At 43.5% G+C, this 21982-nt stretch overlaps 1 protein-coding gene across 15 annotated transcripts in view; it reads left to right on the top strand.

Moving 5' to 3' along the window:
* The window catches only part of LOC131256043 (uncharacterized), a 35385-nt gene extending 13866 nt beyond the window's left edge, over window positions 1-21519 (top strand). The window contains exons 2-6 of one of the 15 annotated variants that reach the window (XR_009176568.1): window positions 16955-17244; window positions 19013-19091; window positions 20205-20276; window positions 21089-21261; window positions 21453-21519. Coding sequence is in view for 3 of the 15 variants with exons in the window: in XM_058257047.1 (XP_058113030.1) it covers window positions 19013-19021 (9 nt within the window). In the remaining 12 variants the exon portion in view is untranslated. Of the gene's footprint in view, window positions 1-16954; window positions 17245-18463; window positions 18836-19012; window positions 19092-19734; window positions 20292-20702; window positions 20720-21088 lie in introns of those variants that run through there. The other 14 variants (XR_009176567.1, XR_009176563.1, XR_009176562.1 and 11 more) reach the window with 14 other exon arrangements.
* Window positions 21520-21982: the final 463 nt, after the last annotated feature.

The following is a 21982-nucleotide window of genomic DNA, read 5'->3' as shown; positions in this document are numbered from 1 at the left end:
CACCATTAGAGAGAAGAGAGGAAGAAGACAACCAAAGGGTTTGCTTTTCGTTAATTAATAGTTAAAAAATTTGAGTTTAGGGCTTCAGCCCACTTAAATAAGCAAATAAAGACATAAAATTACTAAAATACCCCTAGGATAAGCAAATAAAAACATAAAATTACTAAAAGACCCCTAACTAAGTCAAAAACGCGCAAATAACATAAGGGAAAGTTTGGACGCGCTCGGTCTTCTTTCTCCAATCTTCCTTCACATGTGTCTTCCCTGAGTGGGGTCTTCTATGTGTCCAATCACATGTGAAAGGTCTTCAGCTCCTCAATAGTCGCCTATCCACAAGGACGGCACTTGTGGTTGGCGCTTTCTTCGTTGGTACACCTTGAATGCGCTTGTGTCCGCATCAATTCCCTTCGGGTGAGAAAAACTCAACTCCGACGAGTTGAAACTTTTGTAGCGCTTGAGTAAATCTGCATCAATACCCTGCAATGCGTAGCCCGACAGCCACGTAGATTCAGACGATGATTTGTTCTTCCACTTGATAAGATACCTTTGGAAGCCCCCATCTCTCGTGGATAGTATCTCGTCATCCAAGATTTCCTCAATTGCTTCTTTATGGGTAATGGGTGGAGGGGGTGGAAGGGGTTGGGTAGCAAACTCAGAAAAAGGCCATGAAAGGGACGATGTATCAACAATGAGAGTATGGGCACGGACTAGATCTTCCACATTAAAAGTTGGATTAATGCTCATTTCAGGTGGAAGGTCAACCCGATACGCGTTGGACCCAACCTTTTGTAATATCTTGAATGGTCCAGCATTACGTGCTTGTAATTTCTTTGCAGATCCTTGAGGGAATCACTCTGGCCTTATTCGCACCATTACATAGTCTCCTTCTTGAAATTCTTGCACTCTACGATGAGAATCAGCTGAAACTTTATAATCATCATTGCTCTTATTTAACCGCTGTCTAATATGTGTATGCAAATCATGAATACGGCGTGCGAATGCATCGGCTGACTCAGAAGACCTTTGGGTAACAAACATAGGTAAGAGATCTATGGGCATTCTAGGTTTATAACCACTTACAATTTCAAAAGGACTCAACCCTGTAGATCTATTAACTGACCCATTATAGGCAAGTTCAGCAGTTGGTAAAATTAGGTCCCAAGTCTTAACATGTTCACCCACTAGACAACGTAGAAGATTTCCAAAGCTACGGTTTACCACTTCAGTTTGACCACTATTTGTGGGTGGTAAGCAGTAGAAAATTGTAAACGAGTACCCATAATGTGCCACAGTGTCTTCCAAAAATAGCTAGTAAATCGAACATCACGATCAGACACTATGGTTTTAGGTAACCCATGGAGACGCACCACACCATAAAAAAAAGACGAGCAACATGAGACGCATCTGACATCTTCGAACATGGGAGGAAATGCGTCATTTTAGAAAAACGGTCCACACAAAAACGGAATCGTGCTTTTTTATAGTCTAATGTCCTGCCACGGAGCATGTGGCACTGGTAATGGCGTGTATAGCTCGGTATTTTGCTTTCTTTGCTTTGCCAGCTGACATGTTCGACACTGCCCTAAAACTTTGGCTACGTCTCGCTTGAGGCTTAGCCAATAGAAACGATCTTCCACGAGGGCAATGGTCTTATCACGACCAAAATGGCCAGCTATCCCTCCTGAATGAAGCTCCTAGATGAGGAATTCATGAAGGGACAAACGGGGAATACAAAGTCTGTCTCCCTTGAAAAGAAAGCCATCTTTAAGAACATATTCACCCATAATATGCTGGTCACTAGATAACGACGCGTAAGTACCCCAAAATCAGGACATATGGGGTATTCATCTTTCAGTTGCTCAAATCCGACTACCTCTACACTCAAGGAGTTGAGCAACGCCACTCTCCTACTAAGGGCATCCGCTGGTTTGTTTTAAACTCCGGCCTTCTGTTTCAAAGCAAACGAATATTCCTGAAGAAACGCTACCCACTTGGCATGCCTTGGGTTGAGTTTCTTCTGAGAATGCAAATATCTCAAAGCCTCATGGTCAGAAAACAAAATGAATTCTTGCGGTAGGAGGTAGTGTCGCCAATGTCTCAGGGATTGCACTACTGCATAAAATTCTTTGTCGCATGTGGAGTATTTTTGTTTTGCCTCATTCAGTTTTTCACTGAAATAGGCCACTGGGTGTCCTTCTTGACTCAACACTCCACTTATACCGACACCAGACGCATCGCACGCTACTAAAAAGACTTTAGAAAAGTCAGGTAGACGCATGACATGAGCTTCCACCATCTCGCCTTTAATTTCTTTAAAAGCCTTGATGGCGGCTTTCGACCACACGAACTCTCCCTTTTTCATGCACTCGGTAATGGGAGCCATGATCGTGCTAAAACCCCTGATGAACCGACGATAAAAAGTTGCTAGGCCGTGAAAACTTCGCACCTCATGAATGTTCCTTGGTTCTGACCACTCAACTATGGCCCTGACTTTTTCAGGGTCTGCGCGCATCCCTTCAGATGACACTATAAATCCTAAGAACACAACTTGGCTAGACATGAATGCACATTTCTTAAGATTAACGTACAACTTTTCCTTCCTAAGGACACTACAGACTTTCTTTAAATGTTCAAGGTGTGATTCCTTAGTGGTACTATAAATAAGAATATCGTCAAAGTACACCACTAGGAATTTTTCCATGAACGGCCTCAAAGCTTGTGTCATCACCCGCATGAAAGTACTGGGTGCGTTAGTCAAGCCGAAGGGCATGACCAACCACTCATACAGCCCATCTTTCGTCTTAAACGCCGTCTTCCACTCATCTCCTGGGCGTATACGGATTTGGTGATATCCACTCTTGAGGTCTATCTTAGAGAATATAGTGGACTTGGCCATCATGTCAAGCATATCATCAAGTCTAGGTATAGGGAACCTATACTTGACAGTAATTTTGTTTATGGCACGACTGTCCACACACATGCGCCACGTGCCGTCTGTCTTTGGCGTCAACAATGCAGGCACGGCACACGGGCTCATACTCTCTTGGATGAAACCCTTTTGCAGAAGCTCATCAACTTGCTTCTTCAACTCTGCATGCGCTGCAGGGTTCATTCTGTAGTGAGGAAGGTTCGGTAGAGTAGACCCTGGGACAAGATCAATGGCATGCTGTATGTCCCTCATAGGTGGCAACTCACTCGGTAAGTCTTCAGGAAATACATCACTGTATTCCTTCAGGATCTAGGTCACCTCACGGGGCAACTCTGATGGAACCTCAGGTGTAATTTCTCTAGCCGCAAGGGCATACACCATAGAATCCTCCTTAGCCTCTTTTTCAAACTCTCTTGCGCTGATTATATGTAAAGACTTAGGTTTGGATTTCCCCATTTCTCTAGGCTCACTTGCCTTCTCATCCTTCTTCTTCCCTAGTGTATTCTCAGGTGGTCTTACGATCAACCAATCGGGACAAACGCAAAAATCTATAAAAAGGGCAACGAGACGCCTTGTCCTTCCTTTTGGTTTAGCCTTTCGAGTGGACTTTTTCTCGAGAAAGCCGAAATGCAGGTTGAACACTCTCTGTTACAGTTTGATGTCACTTTTGATCTTTTTCGTTACTGGTGTATTGCTAGTGGACTCTAATAGCTAGTGGACTTAAAGAGCGAGCTGTACTGGTAGCTAGCTTACTAGTACTGGTGACTGTAAGAGTTGTACTAACAAACAGAACTAGTGAGGTCCTCCAGACCGAACGATTGCTATTGCTGTACCGGTAGCTATTGCTGCTTGCTGTAAGAGCTAGTGCTGTACTGGTGACTGTACTTACACAGCTGTACTGGGTACTTACTTAACCGGGAAAAAGCAAGCGTCTGATCAGATCAATCAAGAGATAGGGGTTCGGCCAAACATCTTTTTCCTAAGCAAGGACTACGCTGGCGAGTTACGATTGGCCGAGGGGAGTTCCATCATGTAGCTGGGTACAAATAAGCCAGTAAAAGACAAGTAGAAGCTAGTTAAAGACGAGTAGGCAGGGTACTATGAAGCCAGTGGGGTACGTAAACGGGGACAGATCACATGGTTTTGTACTGGTCAGCTTTGGGCTGGAGATTGACGATTGGCTGAGGTTTGAAATGATCCATGTTACGGAACCAAGACACTGCTGGGTTAAGGGCCTCCAACGCCTATAAATAGAAGCTTCTTTCAGTCTCTATTTGGCAAAGGGAGACGGGGCCGAACTTAGAAGTCGGCAAGAAAGAGCTTTGAGTAGCCATGGATATCGCTAGAAGACTTGAGAGAATTGAGCAAGAAATACGTCAGGTGGAAAACGAGAAGCTCCAACGGGAGCAAATGCTGGGTGCGTTCTGGGAACATATGCCTGCTATCGATCCAATTCTCATACGAGATCGTATGCTTTTTCTCCAGAACGAGATACGCTCTCAGGAAGAGGGCGCTGCTCGAAGAACAGCAAGAGCTCATTGTGCAGGCTGCTCCTTTTGCAGCACTCTTATGTTCTCTCTGGCAGCGCCAATGCGTTCTTCTGCCTCTGCAGGATCTCTTGCTCTAACATTTCTCAAAAAGAGGTTTAGCACTCTATGACACTCTTGAATTTCATTTTTCAGTTGCCCCATTTCAGCAGCAATTGCAGAAAGCCTGTTTGTAACAGCCATAACCATACGTACTATTACTCAATTTTTTTGATTTGAATTTGATGAAGACACTTATCGAGCCTCCATTTATAGAGTGGTAGAGGAATCTCGCCGTGCGTCACGAATTAGATTAGATGACAGACACAATTCTTACTAGTTCTCCGCACCACTTTTCTATAGTTGAAGACTATCATGCTTTTTTAATGAAAAACTGGCTGGCTCTGGTTACCTTGCGGAGCAAACAAAATCTCCCCAAATCACACTGCCTATATGAATAAACAAACTTTGCACAACCAGCTTACGTAGAAACGATTCCATACCAATAGACTCGTGACATCCATGTATTGAGTCGTCAAATGAGCCACGTTAAGAAAGCCCAAACTTACACGCATTTGGCCCACAGGGTGTCCCAAGAGGACTCGAATGAAAGACTCGTGACATCCATGACCCATCAAAGAAAGTCCTACAGATGAAGACTTGGTCCTTTGCACTCGAGTGTTGATGGATTCTCTGTTGCGGAAATCTCAACAAAACCTAACACCTTTGCGAGGTGGAAACTCGAATCTTAGCACTCTAATCACCCTTAAATGTGACTTTGAGGAGGTAAAACGGGTCGAGTTAGAAGTCTGACAACACCTCCCCTTAACAGGAGAGGATTCAAAGATGGTCACGGACTCGGCTCAACCTTCGAGCTGAAATTTCAGCAGCACTCCTGCGAACCATTGATGAGCCAGCCGAGCTTGTTTGTTTAGTTTGGTTTTGTCTTTCTCTGAGTAATGCCCTAAGGTTTGATATCCGGGGTCAAAAAATGAGCTAAGCGCCGAGCGAAGAACCGTACCAAGGTGAGTACAGGGATGTGGTGAAGCATACCGAGAGAAAAAGCACTGAAATGAACCATATCGAGCACGGGTCTCACTCTACAAGTTCAGTTCGATGAGCTCCTATCGGACCTGTGAAAGTCTCGTTTTTGACTAAATTAAGAAAAACGGGCTTTGCTGTGCTTGCACATGTACTCAGGCACCGGGTAGGTATGCAATCACATCTCGGTCTCTCCTCTTTCTTGTTAGTCCTTGGCTCGGGCTGGCCCTTTCGGATTAGCTTGTCTTCCTAGCTGCCTTTCTTTCCCCTGCCTTATGACTATCGTACATAGAAGAATGATTGGCAAAGCACTCGACCAAAGCCCTTAGCTTCTAACTTCATTCATTCGAAAGGTCGATCATAGCTGGAATTTAGGAGCAAATCCTGAAGAAGGCGAGAGCTAGCTTAGGGGCCCGCCCCCTCCTAAAGCCATGAGAGTTGGTCAGAAAAACGTTCTCATAGACTATATTGAGGAGTAAGGAAAGGGCTTCCATGACAATGAGGTCCTTCTTGCATGGGCTTGGGCTTGCTTTGATGATGGGTAGGCTTGTTGTGTTTTGGCCCTTCTGTGGGCTTCCATCGAGGAAAGCAGGCTTGACAGGCCCAAGTCTTCATTTGTAGGACTTTCTTTGATGGTTCATGTAAGCTTGGGTCTTTCATTCGGGCCCTCTTGGGACACCCTGTGGGCCAATGCGTATAAGCTTGGGCTTTCTTAACGTGGCTCATTTGACGACTCAGTACATGGATGTCACGAGTCTATTGGCATGGAATCTTTTCTACGGTTGTGCAAAGTTTGTTTGTTCATACAGGCAGTGTGATTTGGGGAGATTTTGTTTGCTCCGCAAGGTAGCCAGAGCCAGCCAGTTTTTCATTAAAAAGGCATGATAGTCTTCAACTGCAGAAAAGTAGTGCGGAGAACTAGTAAGAATTGTGCCTGCCATCTAATCTAATTCGTGACGCATGGCGAGATTCCTCTACCACTCTATAAATGGAGGCTCGATAAGTGTCTTCATCAAATTCAAATCAAAGAAATTGAGTAATAGCACGTATGGCTATGGCTGTTACAAACAGGCTTTCTGCAATTGCTGCCGAAATGGGGCAACTGAAAAATGAAATTCAAGAGCGTCGTAGAGTGCTAAACCTCTTTTTGAGAAATGTTAGAGCAAGAGATCCTGCAGAGGCAGAAGAACGCATTGGCGCTGCCAGAGAGAACATAAGGGAAAAGCAGAGGAGGCTGCAAGTGCTGCAGGAGGAGCAGCCTGCACAATGAGCTCTTGCTGTTCTTTGAGCAGCGCCCTCTTCCTGAGAGCGTATCTCGTTCTGGAGAAAAAGCATACGATCTCATATGAGAATTGGATCGATAACAGGCATATGTTCCCATAACGCACCCAGCATTTGCTGCCGTTGGAGATTCTCGTTTTCCACCTGACGTATTTCTTGCTCAATTCTCTCAAGTCTTCTACCGATATCCATGGCTACTCAAAGCTCTTTCTTGCCAACTTCTAAGTTCGGCCCCGTCTCCCTTTGCCAAATAGAGACTGAAAGAAGCTTCTATTTATAGGTGTTGGAGGCCCTTAACCCAGCGGTGTCTTGGTTCCGTAACATGAATCATTTCAAACCTCAGCCAATCGTCAATCTCCAGCCCAAAGTTGACCAGTGCAAAACCATGTGATCTGTCCCCGTTTATGCACCCCACTGGCTTCATAGTACCCTGCCTACTCGTCTTTAACTGGATTCTACTTGTCTTTTACTGGCTTATTTGTACCCAGCTACATGATGTCCCCTCGGCCAATTGTAACTTGCTAGTGAAGTCCTTGCTTTTTCTCTTGATTGAAAAAGATGTTGGCCGAACCCCTATCTCTTGATTGATCTGATCAGATGCTTGCTTTTTCCCGGTTAAGTAAGTACTCAGTACAGCTGTGTAAGTACAGTCACCAGTAGTACAACACTAGCTCTTACAGCAAGCAGCAATAGCTACCAGTACAGCTCTTACAGTACAACAATAACAATCGTTTGGTCTGGAGGACCTCACTAGCTCTGTCTGTTAGTACAGCTCTTACAGTCACCAGTACTAGTAAGCTAGCTGCCAGTATGGCTCGCTTTTTAAGTCCACTAGCTATTAGAGTCCACTAGTAATACACCAATAACGAAAAATATCAAAAGTGATATCAAACTGTAACAGAGTGTTCAACCTGCATTTCGGCTTTCTCGAGAAAAAGTCCACTCGAAAGGCTAAACCAAAAGGAAGGACAAGGCGTCAGTGAGGGCAATGATCGGGATAGGTAGCAAAGAAGGATGGCAGATAAGTTCAACTCGAACAAGGGGAGTTGGACTAACTGTTGTGATCGAGGGCAGAGTAACAGCCTCAAAAATGTTGTCGGCAACGTCGACATCTGGAACATCGTGTTGGTCGTCCTCTGATTCAGAAGTATAATTAGAGTGACTGGTGTTCTCCTCCTGAGCAACATATGTAATTGCTCTGATGGCTAGAATAGCTGAGGGATCATATTCGTCACACAGAGAATAAAGTGACTCAATATCATCATCTTTATGAGGAAGGAGAGCAAATGCCTTCTCGATCTGCTTGGCATATCTGGGCTTGTGTCGCTGCTGAAGGGAAAGCATCTATTTATAGAGGGAGAATGCACGCTGTGGCGGATGCCAGAGAGTCCTTCGATTTGCAAAATTCTTATCATCTCGGGTTTGCTCTCTTCTTTGCAGGAGGCGTGGGACGCGTTGGCGACTGCAGGGATGGACGAGCGGAGAGGGTGACGCTTGACGTTTGCTGCTTGGGACGGAGAACTCTTCAGAGGACACGTTAGTCCTGTGTAGCAGTTGCTAGAGACAACTGTTGGAGAAGTGAATGCTTGGGCCTGGGTGAGGCATGTAGAAGGTATCCACGTAGAGTACTTGATGGTGACCTGTGGGGACACTTGGAGCTCTCTCTGGAGAAGGCTTAAGAGAGTGCCTGAGACAACGACACCTGGGAAACGATGGCTTTGAAAGTGACATGTGAGACTATTGGATACTATTCATGAGAGTGACTGCGAGAGCGACCTTTGCATGCGTTGGTTGCTCTCGTAACACTTCAAGCATCTGAATCGGACGATTCTCCACTGTCACTGGGAGAAGGAGCCATGAGGAGTTCCATGTTCCTTTCAACATATGTGATGAAGTGATCTAGGCAGAGATCACTGTTGGCGGTGGTGATCGGGTTCAGCTAGATGGAACTGGGAATATCATCGACTTGAACATTGTTCAGTTCACACATTTGGCACTTGAACAAGTGGAATGCACCATCGTAATAGTGCCAATGATTTACCAGAAGTGAATGATATTCCTAGTTCCATCTAGCTTGAAGTTTATGTATCCACGGATAACCACACGATCAGAAACAAAGGGGATGTAGTAGAATGTGTCGTCCAGTGCTGGCATGAGTTCTCTGGGATTCTTGAGTGTGATCTCAACAAATTCACTGTGATGATGGAGCTGTGAGTGCCAGACATGAATCGGATGAAATTTCTCAAGGAACTTGAACAGGTTCTTATTGGTCTGAGATCTGTCCCACTCGATGTGAGCAATGTACGAATGGAGTGAAGCCACACTGAAGATGAACATGACTGTCCAACTTTGTACAAGATAGTACAGGAAGCAAAAGGCTTCATTGGGCAAATAAAACAGATCTCTGAAGGAGATGGGTGTCAAGAATGGGTAACGAGGAGAGGGTGTTGCTTTAAAAGGAAGGTGGACAAAGATGGATCTCAAGAAAAGTCTTGAGATTGTGGGTAGGCCTGTTTGCAATATACATGGTACGGATCATAGATTGGAGTTCTGGAGGGAGAGTTGAAATCCTCGCAGATTTTGGGGATGGAGATTTCATGGATGATTGGTTCTAGAATGGATGGAGGTTCTTTGAGAGGAAGCTTGGACAAGAAGTCTGCGAGGATATTATCCTTGCCTTTGATATTTTTCACCTTGAAGCTCCATTGAGAAAACCAATTATGACATCGCAACAGCTGGGGCTGAGGAAGCTGTTTCTGCTTGAATTCAAGCATGCGAGGAAAGACTGACATATCCATTTCAACCATAAAATGATGTCCATTGAGATGGAACTGAAACTTCTCAGTGCCATTCTTGACTGCCAAGATCTCTTTGTAGCTAGAGTGGTAGTGTCGTTCTGAAGGCTTGAATTGACTACTTCGATAACCACAAATCTGTCTGGTGCCGTTAAGTTCTTGAAGAAGAACAACACCCCATTGAGTATCACCAGCGTCGGTTTGGATAATACAGACTGAATTGGCATTTGGGAGGCGAGCCCATGGAACGGATGGAACTGGTACCCAAGGTAATTGTGGGGGTTTGGGCAAAGGAGGGGCAATTGGTAGTGAGGGACGATCTCCAGAGAGAAAAGACGGTCTTGTCTGTAGAATGGGCTGGCTGATTGAATGGAGTTGAGTTTGGAGAAACTTTCTTTCTTTCTCCTTCTCAAAAAGAGCAGAAGGATAAAAGCAGAAGGATCACGAACTGTAATGGCTAGTTTGTAGAGCTCCTCTTCAGCAGCAGCAAGACGGGCTTCGACAACCTGGACAAGGGAAGATTCCTTTTGAGTCTTTTGGGCAAGGTGCTTCTGATTGTCAAGAACCTGCTGAAGAGCACGATTCTGCTGGAGTGCATTCTCTGTTTTATTAGTAAATAGCTACAGTCGCCATGATTAGTATGCTCTACAGTTGCGCCTCGTGCGATCTTCTGTAATAGAAAACTTGGTTTGACAGTAACTGTTGAAAAGTTGGATGTAGTATTCCTTCTGGATATTAAGGAACGATGGTGAGTTTGGACCGTTGAGCCGCAGATAGGCGTTTGGTCCCCCCCCGGTAGCCAATACGTTCTTAATATTTGGTACACCAGGATGCCCTATTGATCTCTGTCGACCAGAACATGACCCCTACGTGTATGTTTGTCCCTCGACAACTTACATAGGACCAGCTGAAGGAAATCCTTCTTATTGGGTCACCAACTACGAACGCCATGTTGAGGCCTCGCAGGTCGTCACAAACGATGCTGCCACCTTTGTGCGCAACAAGGACAAGATTGTCCAAACAAGGTTTGAGACAAGTTCCTAAGCCACATCAGTCTTCTCCACCTCTTCTTGAGATCAATTGCTTTTCTGAAGCACTTTTGGTCTCTGGTCAGATGATAGATGGAAAATTTGTTGCTGAGCCTGCTCCGACAGGCCCAGATCCAAGTGGTACCCGCTATACTGCTTGGCGACAACGCAACAATCTCCACATCTTCTGGGATGTGTGCTCGTGTGACGATTGTCTTTACCCCTTTGAGGATAAGCCAAATACGTCCAAATCTTTCCAAGCACAGTTGAAACGCCGTTATGAAGCAGGAGATTCAGAGGTTGGCCTCCTTGGCGAATCTTCTGGAAAGTTTGACTATTACGTCCTTTATCCCAAGAAAAAGCCATTGTCCATCCCTCCTACATGCAAGCCTGCACCTCCTAAGCCTCCACCACCAAAGCCACAACCGCCACCATCAATACCACAACCCACACCGCCAAAGCCACCTCTTATGCCCTACTGCCAAAAAAGCCTTAGCCCATCTCAACTGTTCTTAGTATGAGCCACCGGTGATTTCTCTAGTTTCCTCACTCCCTATGGTCTATGCATATGAGCCAACGGAAAATCCGAAATTTCTTGTTGCTGCCGACTTTGACTACCCAGCTGAATGAACCTGACATGTGTGAAAGATCAAAGACCCTCCAGGTCTTAATCATGATGGTTCTCAACGACGAGTCTCAGCCGATGAAGCGGCCTTAAATTGGCAAGCAGAGAATGCACTCCAGCAGAATCGTGCTCTTTAGGAGATTCTTGACAATCAGAAGCACCTTGCCCAAAAGACTCAAAAGGAATCTTCTCTTGTCTAGGTTATCGAAGCCTGTCTTGCTGCTGTTGAAAAGGAGCTCTACGAACTAGCCATTACAGTTCGTGATCTTTCTGCTTTTTTTCAGAAGGAGAAAGAAAAAGTTTCTCCAAACTCAGCTCCATTCAATCAGCCAACCCATTCCACAGACAAGACCGTCTTTTCTCTTTGGAGATCATCCCTCACTACCATTTGCCCCTCCTTTACCCAAACCACCACAATTACCTTGTGTACCAGTTCCATCTGTTCCATGGGCCTCGCCTCCCATTTTACCAACTTATACCCATCAACTGGCTCCACCCAAAATACCCAGGTCCTCTTTGTCCACATCACAATCTTTTCGCTGAGTTCATGACTTCAAAACCGCCGAATCCAATTGCCTCTTTTCTCAAGGCATAGGCACTGCTGCCTGCTTCTCTAGCTTCTTCAGATGATTCTGATGCAGATCTAGACATCCAAGATTCATTCATGCAGCAACCACAGGGTACTCCCCAGCCTCCGGCTCCACCTTCGGATCCGCATATTGACGAGGCAATCAGTGACCTCGAAGATGATAGAGAACCTCCCCGGCAGTTTCCCAGAGTGGTCATTCCTGAAAATGACAACAAGAAGCTCTTCACACTTGACGATATTCCACCTCACGTATGGCAGACGTGCCTGATGGACATCTATGCATGGATGAAAGCAGAAATGCAGAATCCAGGTGCCACGGCCCGACGATCGTGTGAAAAGGTCATTGCCCGGTTCAGTGGAATGCTACGAGAATGGTGGGACGTTCTCGCAGATTATCGTCAGTTGCAGTTATTACAAGAAGAGAACATCGATACCTTCATTGCATTCATATATCTCGAATTTATTGGTGAAGCGGCTTCTCACATTAACATTGCCAGAGAAGAATATCTTCAGATGAAAGTCTGCTCGTTTGAGAAAGTTGATCTCGATAGACATTATGCAAAGATGTCAAAAAGGTTTTATATTATCGGTGGAAAAGATGATATTAACCTCAAACAGGTCTCTCTCTATTCTCTCCCTGATCCTCTTGGGGATGAAACAACAAAGCTTCACGAACAAAAGAATCTACATCTGCAGACTGTTACACTGGGTCAGATGCACCAGACGTCGCTACTTGTAGTCCAAAAGTTGTGCAATCAGCACAAATTCTTGAAGCGTGCAGAGAAAATGAATACTCGTTTAGGTTCGGCTTGTGACAAGCCCTTCCTCACGATCCAATGCAAAGATAAGAAATCCCGAGACTGTTCTTTCAAAAAGAAGAAACATCACTTCTCCAAGAAACGCTATTTCAAGCACGAAGATTCACGTCCACATCGCATGTTTAAAAGGATACGAAAATGGCGCTTTTTGAAGAAGAAACTTTTCCGTCGCAAGACTTCCGACAGATGTTATCTCTGCCACAAAAAGGGTCATTTTGCTAAACAATACCCTCAGGGACACAAGCCCAGATATGCCAAGCAGATCGAGAAGGCATTTGCTTTCCTTCCTCATAAAGATGATGATCTTGAGTCACTCTATTCTCTACCATAAAAAGGGTCATTTTGCTAAACAATACCCTCAGGGACACAAGCCCAGATATGCCAAGCAGATCGAGAAGGCATTTGCTCTCCTTCCTCATAAAGATGATGATCTTGAGTCACTCTATTCTCCGTGTGACGAATATGATCCCTCAGCTATTCTAGCCATCAAAGCAATTACATATGTTGCTCAGGAGGAGAACAGCAATCACTCTGATTACACTTCTGAATCAGAGGACGACCATGATGTTCCAGATGTGGACGTTGTCGACAACATTTTTGAGGCTGTTACTCTGCCCTCGATCGTAGTTAGTCCAACTCCCCTTGTTCGAGTTGAACTTATCTGCCATCCTTCTTCGCTACCTATCCCGGTCATTGCCCTCACTAACACCGGTGCTGCCATCTCCATCTTGAATCCGACCATTCTACCAGAAAGTGTCTGGCACCCACATTCCCAATTCTTCAGAACCGCAAATGGCAAGGTCTTTCATGTTGATAAAATCACTCATCCCATCTCTATACAAAATTTCCCTGACCTTACCATTTCTCACTCTTTCCTTGGCTCCTCTTTGTCTGGAAAAGACCTCATCCTTGGTTTTGACATTCTTCACCGAATCAAAGGTCTTCAGTGGTTACCAAATGGTCTTGAATATAAGCCTTCATTTTTACCTTGGTCCCACATTCCAAACCTCCATCTGGCACAACCCATTGCAAATATAAAAGCCAGATGGAGGTTTGAAAACTGCTCTATCCCTTTTTCAGAAGGCGATGGTCTGGATATTTAAACCACTCTTACACCATTGTTTGGTGGACATTGACGATCTGTTGCTGTATTCTCTAGATGAGAAGACTCATAGCGATCTTCTCCAGCATTTTCATGCTCTCTGTGTGGAAAACAACATCATGCTCTCAGAAAAGAAGATGCAGTTGGCTCAGACCAACATCGATTTCCTAGGCATGGAAATTAGACATGGCCGTTATACACCACAACCTCATATTGCTGAACACCTCCTCCAGTTTCCGGATGTTCTGACGTCATCTAAGCAAGTTCTTGCAGCCAGCCTCCACTACCAAATTGCCTTCCGGGTGCAGAATCACTCATCCCCTTGTTCAAGATGGGATGAGTGATTGGCTCAGACCATTGCCAAGATGTGGCTTGGGAACTTGTCTCAAACCTTGTTTGGACAGTCTTGTCCTTGTTGCGCACAAAGGTGGCAGCATCGTTTGTGACGACCTCTTAAGCCTCCACCACCAAAGCCACAACCGCCACCATCAATACCACAACCCACCCAGCCAAAGCCACCTCTTATGCCTTACTACCAAAAAGCCTTAGCCCACCTCAACTGTTCTTAGTATGAACCTCCGGTGATTTCTCCAGTTCCATCACTCCCTATGGTCTATGCATATGAGCTAACGGAAAATCCGAAATTTCCTGTTGCTGCCGACTTTGACTACCTAGCAGAATGAACCCGACATGTGTGGAAGATCAAAGACCCTCCGGGTCTTAATCATGATGGTTCTCAGCGATGAATCTCAGCCGCTGAAGCGGCCTTAAATTGGCAAGTAGAGAATGTACTCCAACAAAATCGTGCTCTTTAGCAGATTCTTGACAATCGGAAGCACCTTGCCCAAAAGACTCAAAAGGAATCTTCCCTTGTCCAGGTTGTCGAAGCTCGTCTTGCTGCTGTTAAAAAGGAGCTCTACAAACTAGCCATTATAGTTCGTAATCCTTCTGATCTTTTTGAGAAGGAGAAAGAAAGAAAGTTTCTCCAAACTCAGCTCCATTCAATTAGCCAGTCCATTCCGCAGACAAGACCGTCTTTTCTCTCTGGAGACCGTCCCTCACAACCATTTGCCCCTCCTCTTTTACCCAAACCACCACAATTACCTTGGGTACTAGTTTCATCTGTTCCATGGGCCTCGCCTCCCATTTTACCAACTTATACCCATCAACTGGCTCCACCCAAAATACCCAGGTCCTCTTTGTCCACATCACAATCTTTTCGGCCTGCTCCCTCACCTATCCCGCCACAGCCGGCCCAGATCCAACACCCATCCATCCCTCTTCCTCTAAGGGCAAACAGCCTATTGAGGATGATAATCCTTTTACCCTTGACATGATTGGCTTCCTCCATCCCAGCTGCTTAGTTCATGACTTCAGAACCGCTGAATTCAATTGCCTCTTTTCTCAAGGCATAGGCATTGCTGCCTGCTTCTCCAGCTTCTTCAGATGTCTCGGATGATTCTGATGCAGATCTAGACATCCAAGATTCATTCATGCAGCAACCACAGGGTACTCCCCAGCCTCTGGCTCCACCTCCGGATCCGCATATTGATGAGGCAATCAGTGACCTCGATGATGATAGAGAACCTCCCCGACAGTTTCCCGGAGTGGTCATTCATGAAAATGACAAGAAGAAGTTCTTCACACTTGACGATATTCCACCTCACGAATGGCAGACGCGCCTGATGGACATCTATGTATGGATGAAAGCAGAAATGCAGAATCCAGGTGCCACGACCTATCATAATAGTGCCAATGATGTGCCAGATTGAAGTTTCTGTATCCACGGATAACCACACGATCAGAAACAAAGGGGATGTAGTAGAATGTGTTGTCCAGGGCTGGCATGAGTTCTTTGGGATTCTTGAATGTGATCTCAACAAAATCACTATGATGATGGAGCTGTGAGTGCCAGACATGAATCAGATGAAATTTCTCAAAGAACTTGAACAGGTTCTTGTTGGTCTGAGTCAGCTGATTGGTTCCGGAAGATCTGTCCCATGCGATGCGAGCCACACTGAAGATGAACATGATTGTCCAACTTTGTACAAGATAGTACAGGAAGCAAAAGGAGATGGGTGTCAGGAATGGGTAACGAGGAGAGGGTGACACTTTAAAAGGAAGGTGGACAAAGAATTCAGGACGGGTCCACAAGGGAGAAGGGTGTTTCTTTGCAAATTCTGAATGGGAGGCAGCACAACATTGTTTAACGAATGATCAGGATTCATCCCAGGGTGACTGGCTTTTGTGGGAGTCACAGTGACTTCTTCTTTAAAAGGAAGGTGGACAAAGAATTTAGGGACGGGTCCACAAGGGAGAAGGGTGTTTCTGTGCAAATTCTGAATGGGAGGCAGCACAACATTGGTCAACAAGGAGGGCTTTTATATTTGCAATGGGTTGTGCCAGATGGAGGTTTGGAATGTGGGACCAAGGTAAAAATGAAGACTTATATTCAAGACCATTTGGTAACCACTGAACACCTTTGATTCGGTGAAGAATGTCAAAACCAAGGATGAGGTCTTTTAGCCAAGGAAAGAGTGAGAAATGGTAAGGTCAGGGAAAATTTGTATAGAGATGGGATGAGTGATTGGCTTAGACCATCATGCTGGTCGTCCTCTGTTTCACCCAGTACAAACCAAATTAAATAGGTGAACCATGCCACAGCCATAACCCAACCTGGTAAAGTGTCTGCATTGATTGTGATTATGAAAAACTTAAAATTAGTTTGAAGAAAACTGCCAAGTGCAGGACCAATTGCCATCCCTAGGGCACCAGCAGTAACAAAAGCTGCAGAAGCTTGCATCCGTATGTTAAGTGGTACACACTACTGCATGTGATAGCGTGGCTGATATGTGCAAAATCCCCATCCAATAAAAAGGACCCTATGAAGGTTTGGATGGCATATGAAAATAACAGTGGACCTAGGGAGATTTCAATGTTAAGCATTTGTCTACCCTTTTTTTTTTTTTCCTACCGTTTGGCCTACTTAAGTTTTGGATCTACTTCAATTTTAGGTTGACCAAGATCTCTAAGCTTTGTGCAAGCTTTCTTCAATTTCTTCAATATGATTTAAATATGTTTGTAAACCTAATTCTTCACTAATTACTTTTTTTCCAGATAAAATTATTGTCTTAGATGTGCTAGTCTTTCATTGAGTTTGGGTTGCCTAGCCTTAGTTCTTTAGTCATGAAACTAATGTATGTTTCCTTTTCTGTTGCAGATCTGTCGTAGAAAACCAAAATGCCACTACAAGAAAGCAGGGCAAAGCCGATGGTCGGGTGAACCCTTTGCCGGCGCTAACTTAAACCAGGTGCCGGCAAAGGATCGCTATAAACGCAAAAAATAAATAAATTAAAAAATAAAAAATAAAAAAAATCTCATATCATTCGGACTTTTCCTCTCCTTGCCGCTGACTCTCTCCCTCTCTCTCTCTCTGCGCCTCTCTCCCCTCTTTCTCTCTCATGGTTGCTTTGGGATCTCTCTATCCGCAACAACCTGTTAACCCATCAGGTATCTCTGTTTTTCCTTTTCACCCCTCTTTTTTATTACTTTTTGTTTTACTTTGATTGTATTATTATTATTATTTTTTTGGTTTTGCATAAAAGAGCAATACTTGTTATAGTGCTATAATATTGAAATAAATTTACAAGAAAGTTATGATAAATTGAAGCAGCCTTCGCATTTGATCAACCAAATCTGCCCACACTGCAAACAGTGCTCATTTGTACAAATCCTCTGCAAGATCTTTCGCATGCAGTATTCAACCAAACCCACTTCCCACCATAATGGACTTTTCACAATTATTGCCATCAGCCTCAGCATAAAGATTGCATTCATAATGGACAATATTATAAATATTACTCAGAGAAATATTATTTAACTTCCACAGGCCATACATTCTTCTCAATTTTCCAAGGAGCAAACCACCAGGGCCCTTTTGGCTTCAAGATCATCATCCATTGCCTTAGCCTTTTCCTTGAGAATAGAGGTATCCACATTGAATTTTATTGCATCTGCCGCAGCCCATGTTCGCAGATAATACATCCCACTTTGTTAATGGTCTCACTTAACATCAATAAGATTTGATAGTTATGGCCCACCCATTGTTTTGTCATCATATAACCTTACATAACGATGTGCATTTCTTACTATCATAACATTGTAAACTTAATTCTCCAGAGACTGTTATTGCTCAGAAAAACCAACCATTTCATAGTAGAACATGTATGATGTTCGTCTGAGAAATGGCTATATATATATATATATATATATATAATTGCATTGCAATAACTTGAGCTGACAAAGAAGGAACTGGGCCCCATATCTGCTGCTATGACCTTTAAAATTCTGTTAGTTAAGGTTGCATTTGGATACACCATTGAATTAATTGCAATAATTAGCCAAATAAAGGAGGCATGATCAGATTGCAATTGCTTCCCTCACTACTCAAACAAAGTAACCATTGAGTATTAAATATTAATTGATGAGCTCTTCTAAAAAAAGTACTAGTTTATGAGTCTCAACAAATCTACAGTTTGCTGAGGCTCCCAACTTTATGCATGTGGTGCCTGTGGTTTGGTGATCCAGACTGTTGATCTGATGTGGCCCCATAAGTCCAAAAACCCCATATGATTGGTTGCATAAAAATGGGCGGTTAAGATAAAATAGTGTCAACATTCCAAATCCAACTGAAAGAAAACCAATTTAAATGGCGAGGATCTCCATCTTCCAATCTAGGAGAATTGGGGGTGTCATAAACGATGGGACCTGTCAAGTCAACAACTCGATCACCAAGCAATGGCTTCTGCTGCTGCTGCTTCTGAAGATGCGAGCGACATTGATAAGCTCGAGTATGGACAACGCCTCAGCTATGATTTGAAATTACACCAAAAATTGTGAAGTTTCATGATATTTTGTGCAACCAAACACACCCTTATGGGCATGCCTTTGTCAGTATAATGTGCCGTTGTTTCCATATTCTTGAATGAGAAATTGGAAGGTCCATGCGATGCATTATGTGGACTCCTAGTGTGAGTTTGGATGCCCAAGTGAATTGAATAGTGGATTGGTTCAATCGACAGGAAATGATATTTAGGTACTGGTAAGTTGGGAAACTTGTGATGACTCATAAACTTCTATGTGGATGCTTATTTTGCTTCAAATGTCAAACTAGTTTGAGCAGTTGTTGATTTATTAATAGATAGCTTATTTTGGTTCAAATGTCAAACTCCAATTTTGTTGATTTTTCCTTTTTTTTTTTTTTCCCTTCTATTCTCAGGTTTGTTGATTTGCTGCATTGGGGATTGTGGCTCATCGGATACATTGACGACAATTGACAGTAATGGAAACACTTGATGGTAAGCATATACTCTGCATGCTATTAACTTTTCGTGGGCATGGTCATGCAACTCTACATGTGAACGAAATGCCAACTTTGCACTTTTTTTGTGGCATCCAAGCTGTACAAGAGGTGGGCACCACCATGTACATATCCTTCCCTAAAATTCAGGCTGGTCAATTCATTGGGTGGGCAACACATACAAAAGCAATGGACAACCAAGAGATTGTTGTAATCGAGTCAATGGCTAAGTACCTCCATACTCATATCCATATCATGGATATCCTGAAGTTAGTTGTTTTATATCCTCCAATCATTGTGATTTTTGGTCTTTGCCCCATTCACTACCACAATAGCTGAGCGAACAGTTCAGATCTCATCCACAATTTTCCACATGTATACAGTACAGTGGTCCTTGCGGCATGAGATTTACCACATGTTCCATTTCATGCCATAAATGACTAAGTGTCAGTAAGTTGAAACTCTAGTAAGATCAATCTTTTCATTGTGTGCATTTGTGATCAAACATTAATCATGTAATAGTCTTAACTTTTTTATTTTTTATTTTCTTAACCTATTACTCTGTTTGTTCTTTGTGATTGATTTTGTCTTGAACATTTACTAGTTTCCACTGATTGTATTAGGGCCTGTTTTGTTAACAGTGAAAATTTTTACTTAATGCGGAATCCAGAAAGCGCTCAACGTTAAGTGTTGTTTGTTAAACAATGAGATTGGTGAGTTTGACAGATTGAGATGATAAACAATGAGATTGTTTCAAGGAAGCGCTGAAATCAGCCTCCTGTTGGAAGAAAGATTCGGGGAAGTGGGTTTCTATGTTTTTTTATTTTGAATGGATTATTTAAATTTGACTTTTACCAGTCGGGCTGCTCTCTCTCTCTCTCTCTCTCTCTCTCTCTCTCTCTCTCTCTCTTCTTGTCAAAGGGAAGGTTTAGCTGAACAAGAGGACAGTGGAAATTGCTGAATTTTTTATATGATTATGTTGTGGTACGCTTTTTTTACTATTCTTGAGAAATGGGATCCTTTTGGATATATCAAATGACTTAGTTCTTCTCATTTTGTTCTCAAGCTATGATTTGAAATTACACTGAATAATACATGCTCTGGCTTGTAGGTGATGGAGGAGGATTTCTACGCGATGACAGGATCGAAGCCAGCTCGGAGGCCAAAGTAGCAATTGGGGAAGGTGCGGCAATTGGATGTAAGGAATTTCATTCTCTGTTTTCCTTTTCTCCTTTCTTGAATTGCAAATTTACTGCTGGCGGGGGGTCCACTTTCTAGCATTCGGGATCGTTCATGGGTGGACCTGATCATGGAATTAGTGGACAGGCGGTGTCTTGAGAATCTCCCTCATCGGAAAATCCCTGCTGCAAAGTTGGAGTATTGCTTTCCATTGCAGAAACTATTCATTTGCAGCACAGATCATCCATCTGATAGAGGGGATGATGGTTGTGGGGTCCATCCGCGATGTGGCTTACTGGATGAACAGTCAGATCACCACCGGAAGAGTGCACCTGGCTTCTGTTGTTGCTGGCTGTGCTAAAAAAGCATGCGTGATTCTGTTTCTTGATTTTTAGTATGAAATTGATGCATTTTGAATGATTTCTCTCAGGCGACTTTCCATGGTTTTGTTGGGCCTGACAACTAGCTGGGCGGGCCTACAATTTGATGATCCCTCCTATTCATCGTGCTACAAAAATATCTTCCATTGGATAGATGATATTAACCGTCCGGTTGGTGATCTGGAAATAGACAGTATAGTCAATAATTTGAATTTTATGAGAAAAATGAAATCTAACAATGCATGGTGACTTTCTGATAAGGGAGTTTTTTTGGGGCATGACCTATTTAGGCTCACCAGATGAATGGTTGGGATTCAAGAAAGGTGTTGGGCGGGCCCACTTGTAGAGTTGCCTATTGAACAACAAATGTTGAGCAGTATATATTTCCTTTAGTCTTTAGTCATGAAACTAATGTATGTTTCCTTTTCTGTTGCAGATCTGTTGTAGAAAACCAACATGCATACAGGAAGTGTGCTAGAGTACACTCTTGCTTTTACTAGTGCTGCATTGGGTAGATGCTGTAGCAAATGGAGTGCAGTTCCAAGGACAGGGTTCATTGACATTACAACTTCAAAGGACTTCTATCATGTTTTTAGTGGCCTTCAATTTGTAAGTTGCAACCTTGACAGATCTCTTAAATTGTGATAGAAAGGCCTTGTACGAATATTTTTCAGCTCTTATGGAGCCATGGGATGGACCTGACTTATATCATGTGAAGTTTGTGCTGGAACTGCTTCATGCTTTAATGATTCTGCATGTGACATGAGTATTTTGAACTTATATTTATTGTATAAATGCAGTTATTGATTGCCACTATCTTGGAGTGAGATTGGATCAGAATGGATTGCGCCCCGGTCGCTTTTACATCACACATAGTGGACATGTGATCATGGCTGTGTTGTAGACATCTGCCAGAAGATGTGGCTAGGAAAGGAAGACATCTGGGGCATGTGATCATGGCTGTGTTGTAGACATCTGCCAGAAGATGTGGCTAGGAAAGGAAGACATCTGGGGCATGTGATCATGGCTGTGTTGTAGACATCTGCCAGAAGATGTGGCTAGGAAAGGAAGACATCTGAGACCTTACTGAAACAGTTCATGTGGAAGGCTAGGAAAGGAAGACATTTGTAGTTTGTTTTGAAAACTTTAAATAGACCATTAATTGTTTTGTTGATATTGTGCTGATTGTTGTCTTGATGATGTTAAATGGATGAAATATGCACAAGTTCAATCATTTGTTAATTATGATATTGTTAGCTTTGGTCGATAGAGAAATGAGGTCAAAAACCGAATTTAGCCTTAGTTATTTAAACAGATACTACAACTCCTG

This window comes from Magnolia sinica, chromosome 9, assembly GCF_029962835.1.
Source record: "Magnolia sinica isolate HGM2019 chromosome 9, MsV1, whole genome shotgun sequence".
NCBI lineage: Eukaryota > Viridiplantae > Streptophyta > Magnoliopsida > Magnoliales > Magnoliaceae > Magnolia > Magnolia sinica.
The sequence above is the reverse complement of the archived record's forward strand: the minus strand, read 5'-3'. Positions and strand labels throughout refer to the sequence as shown.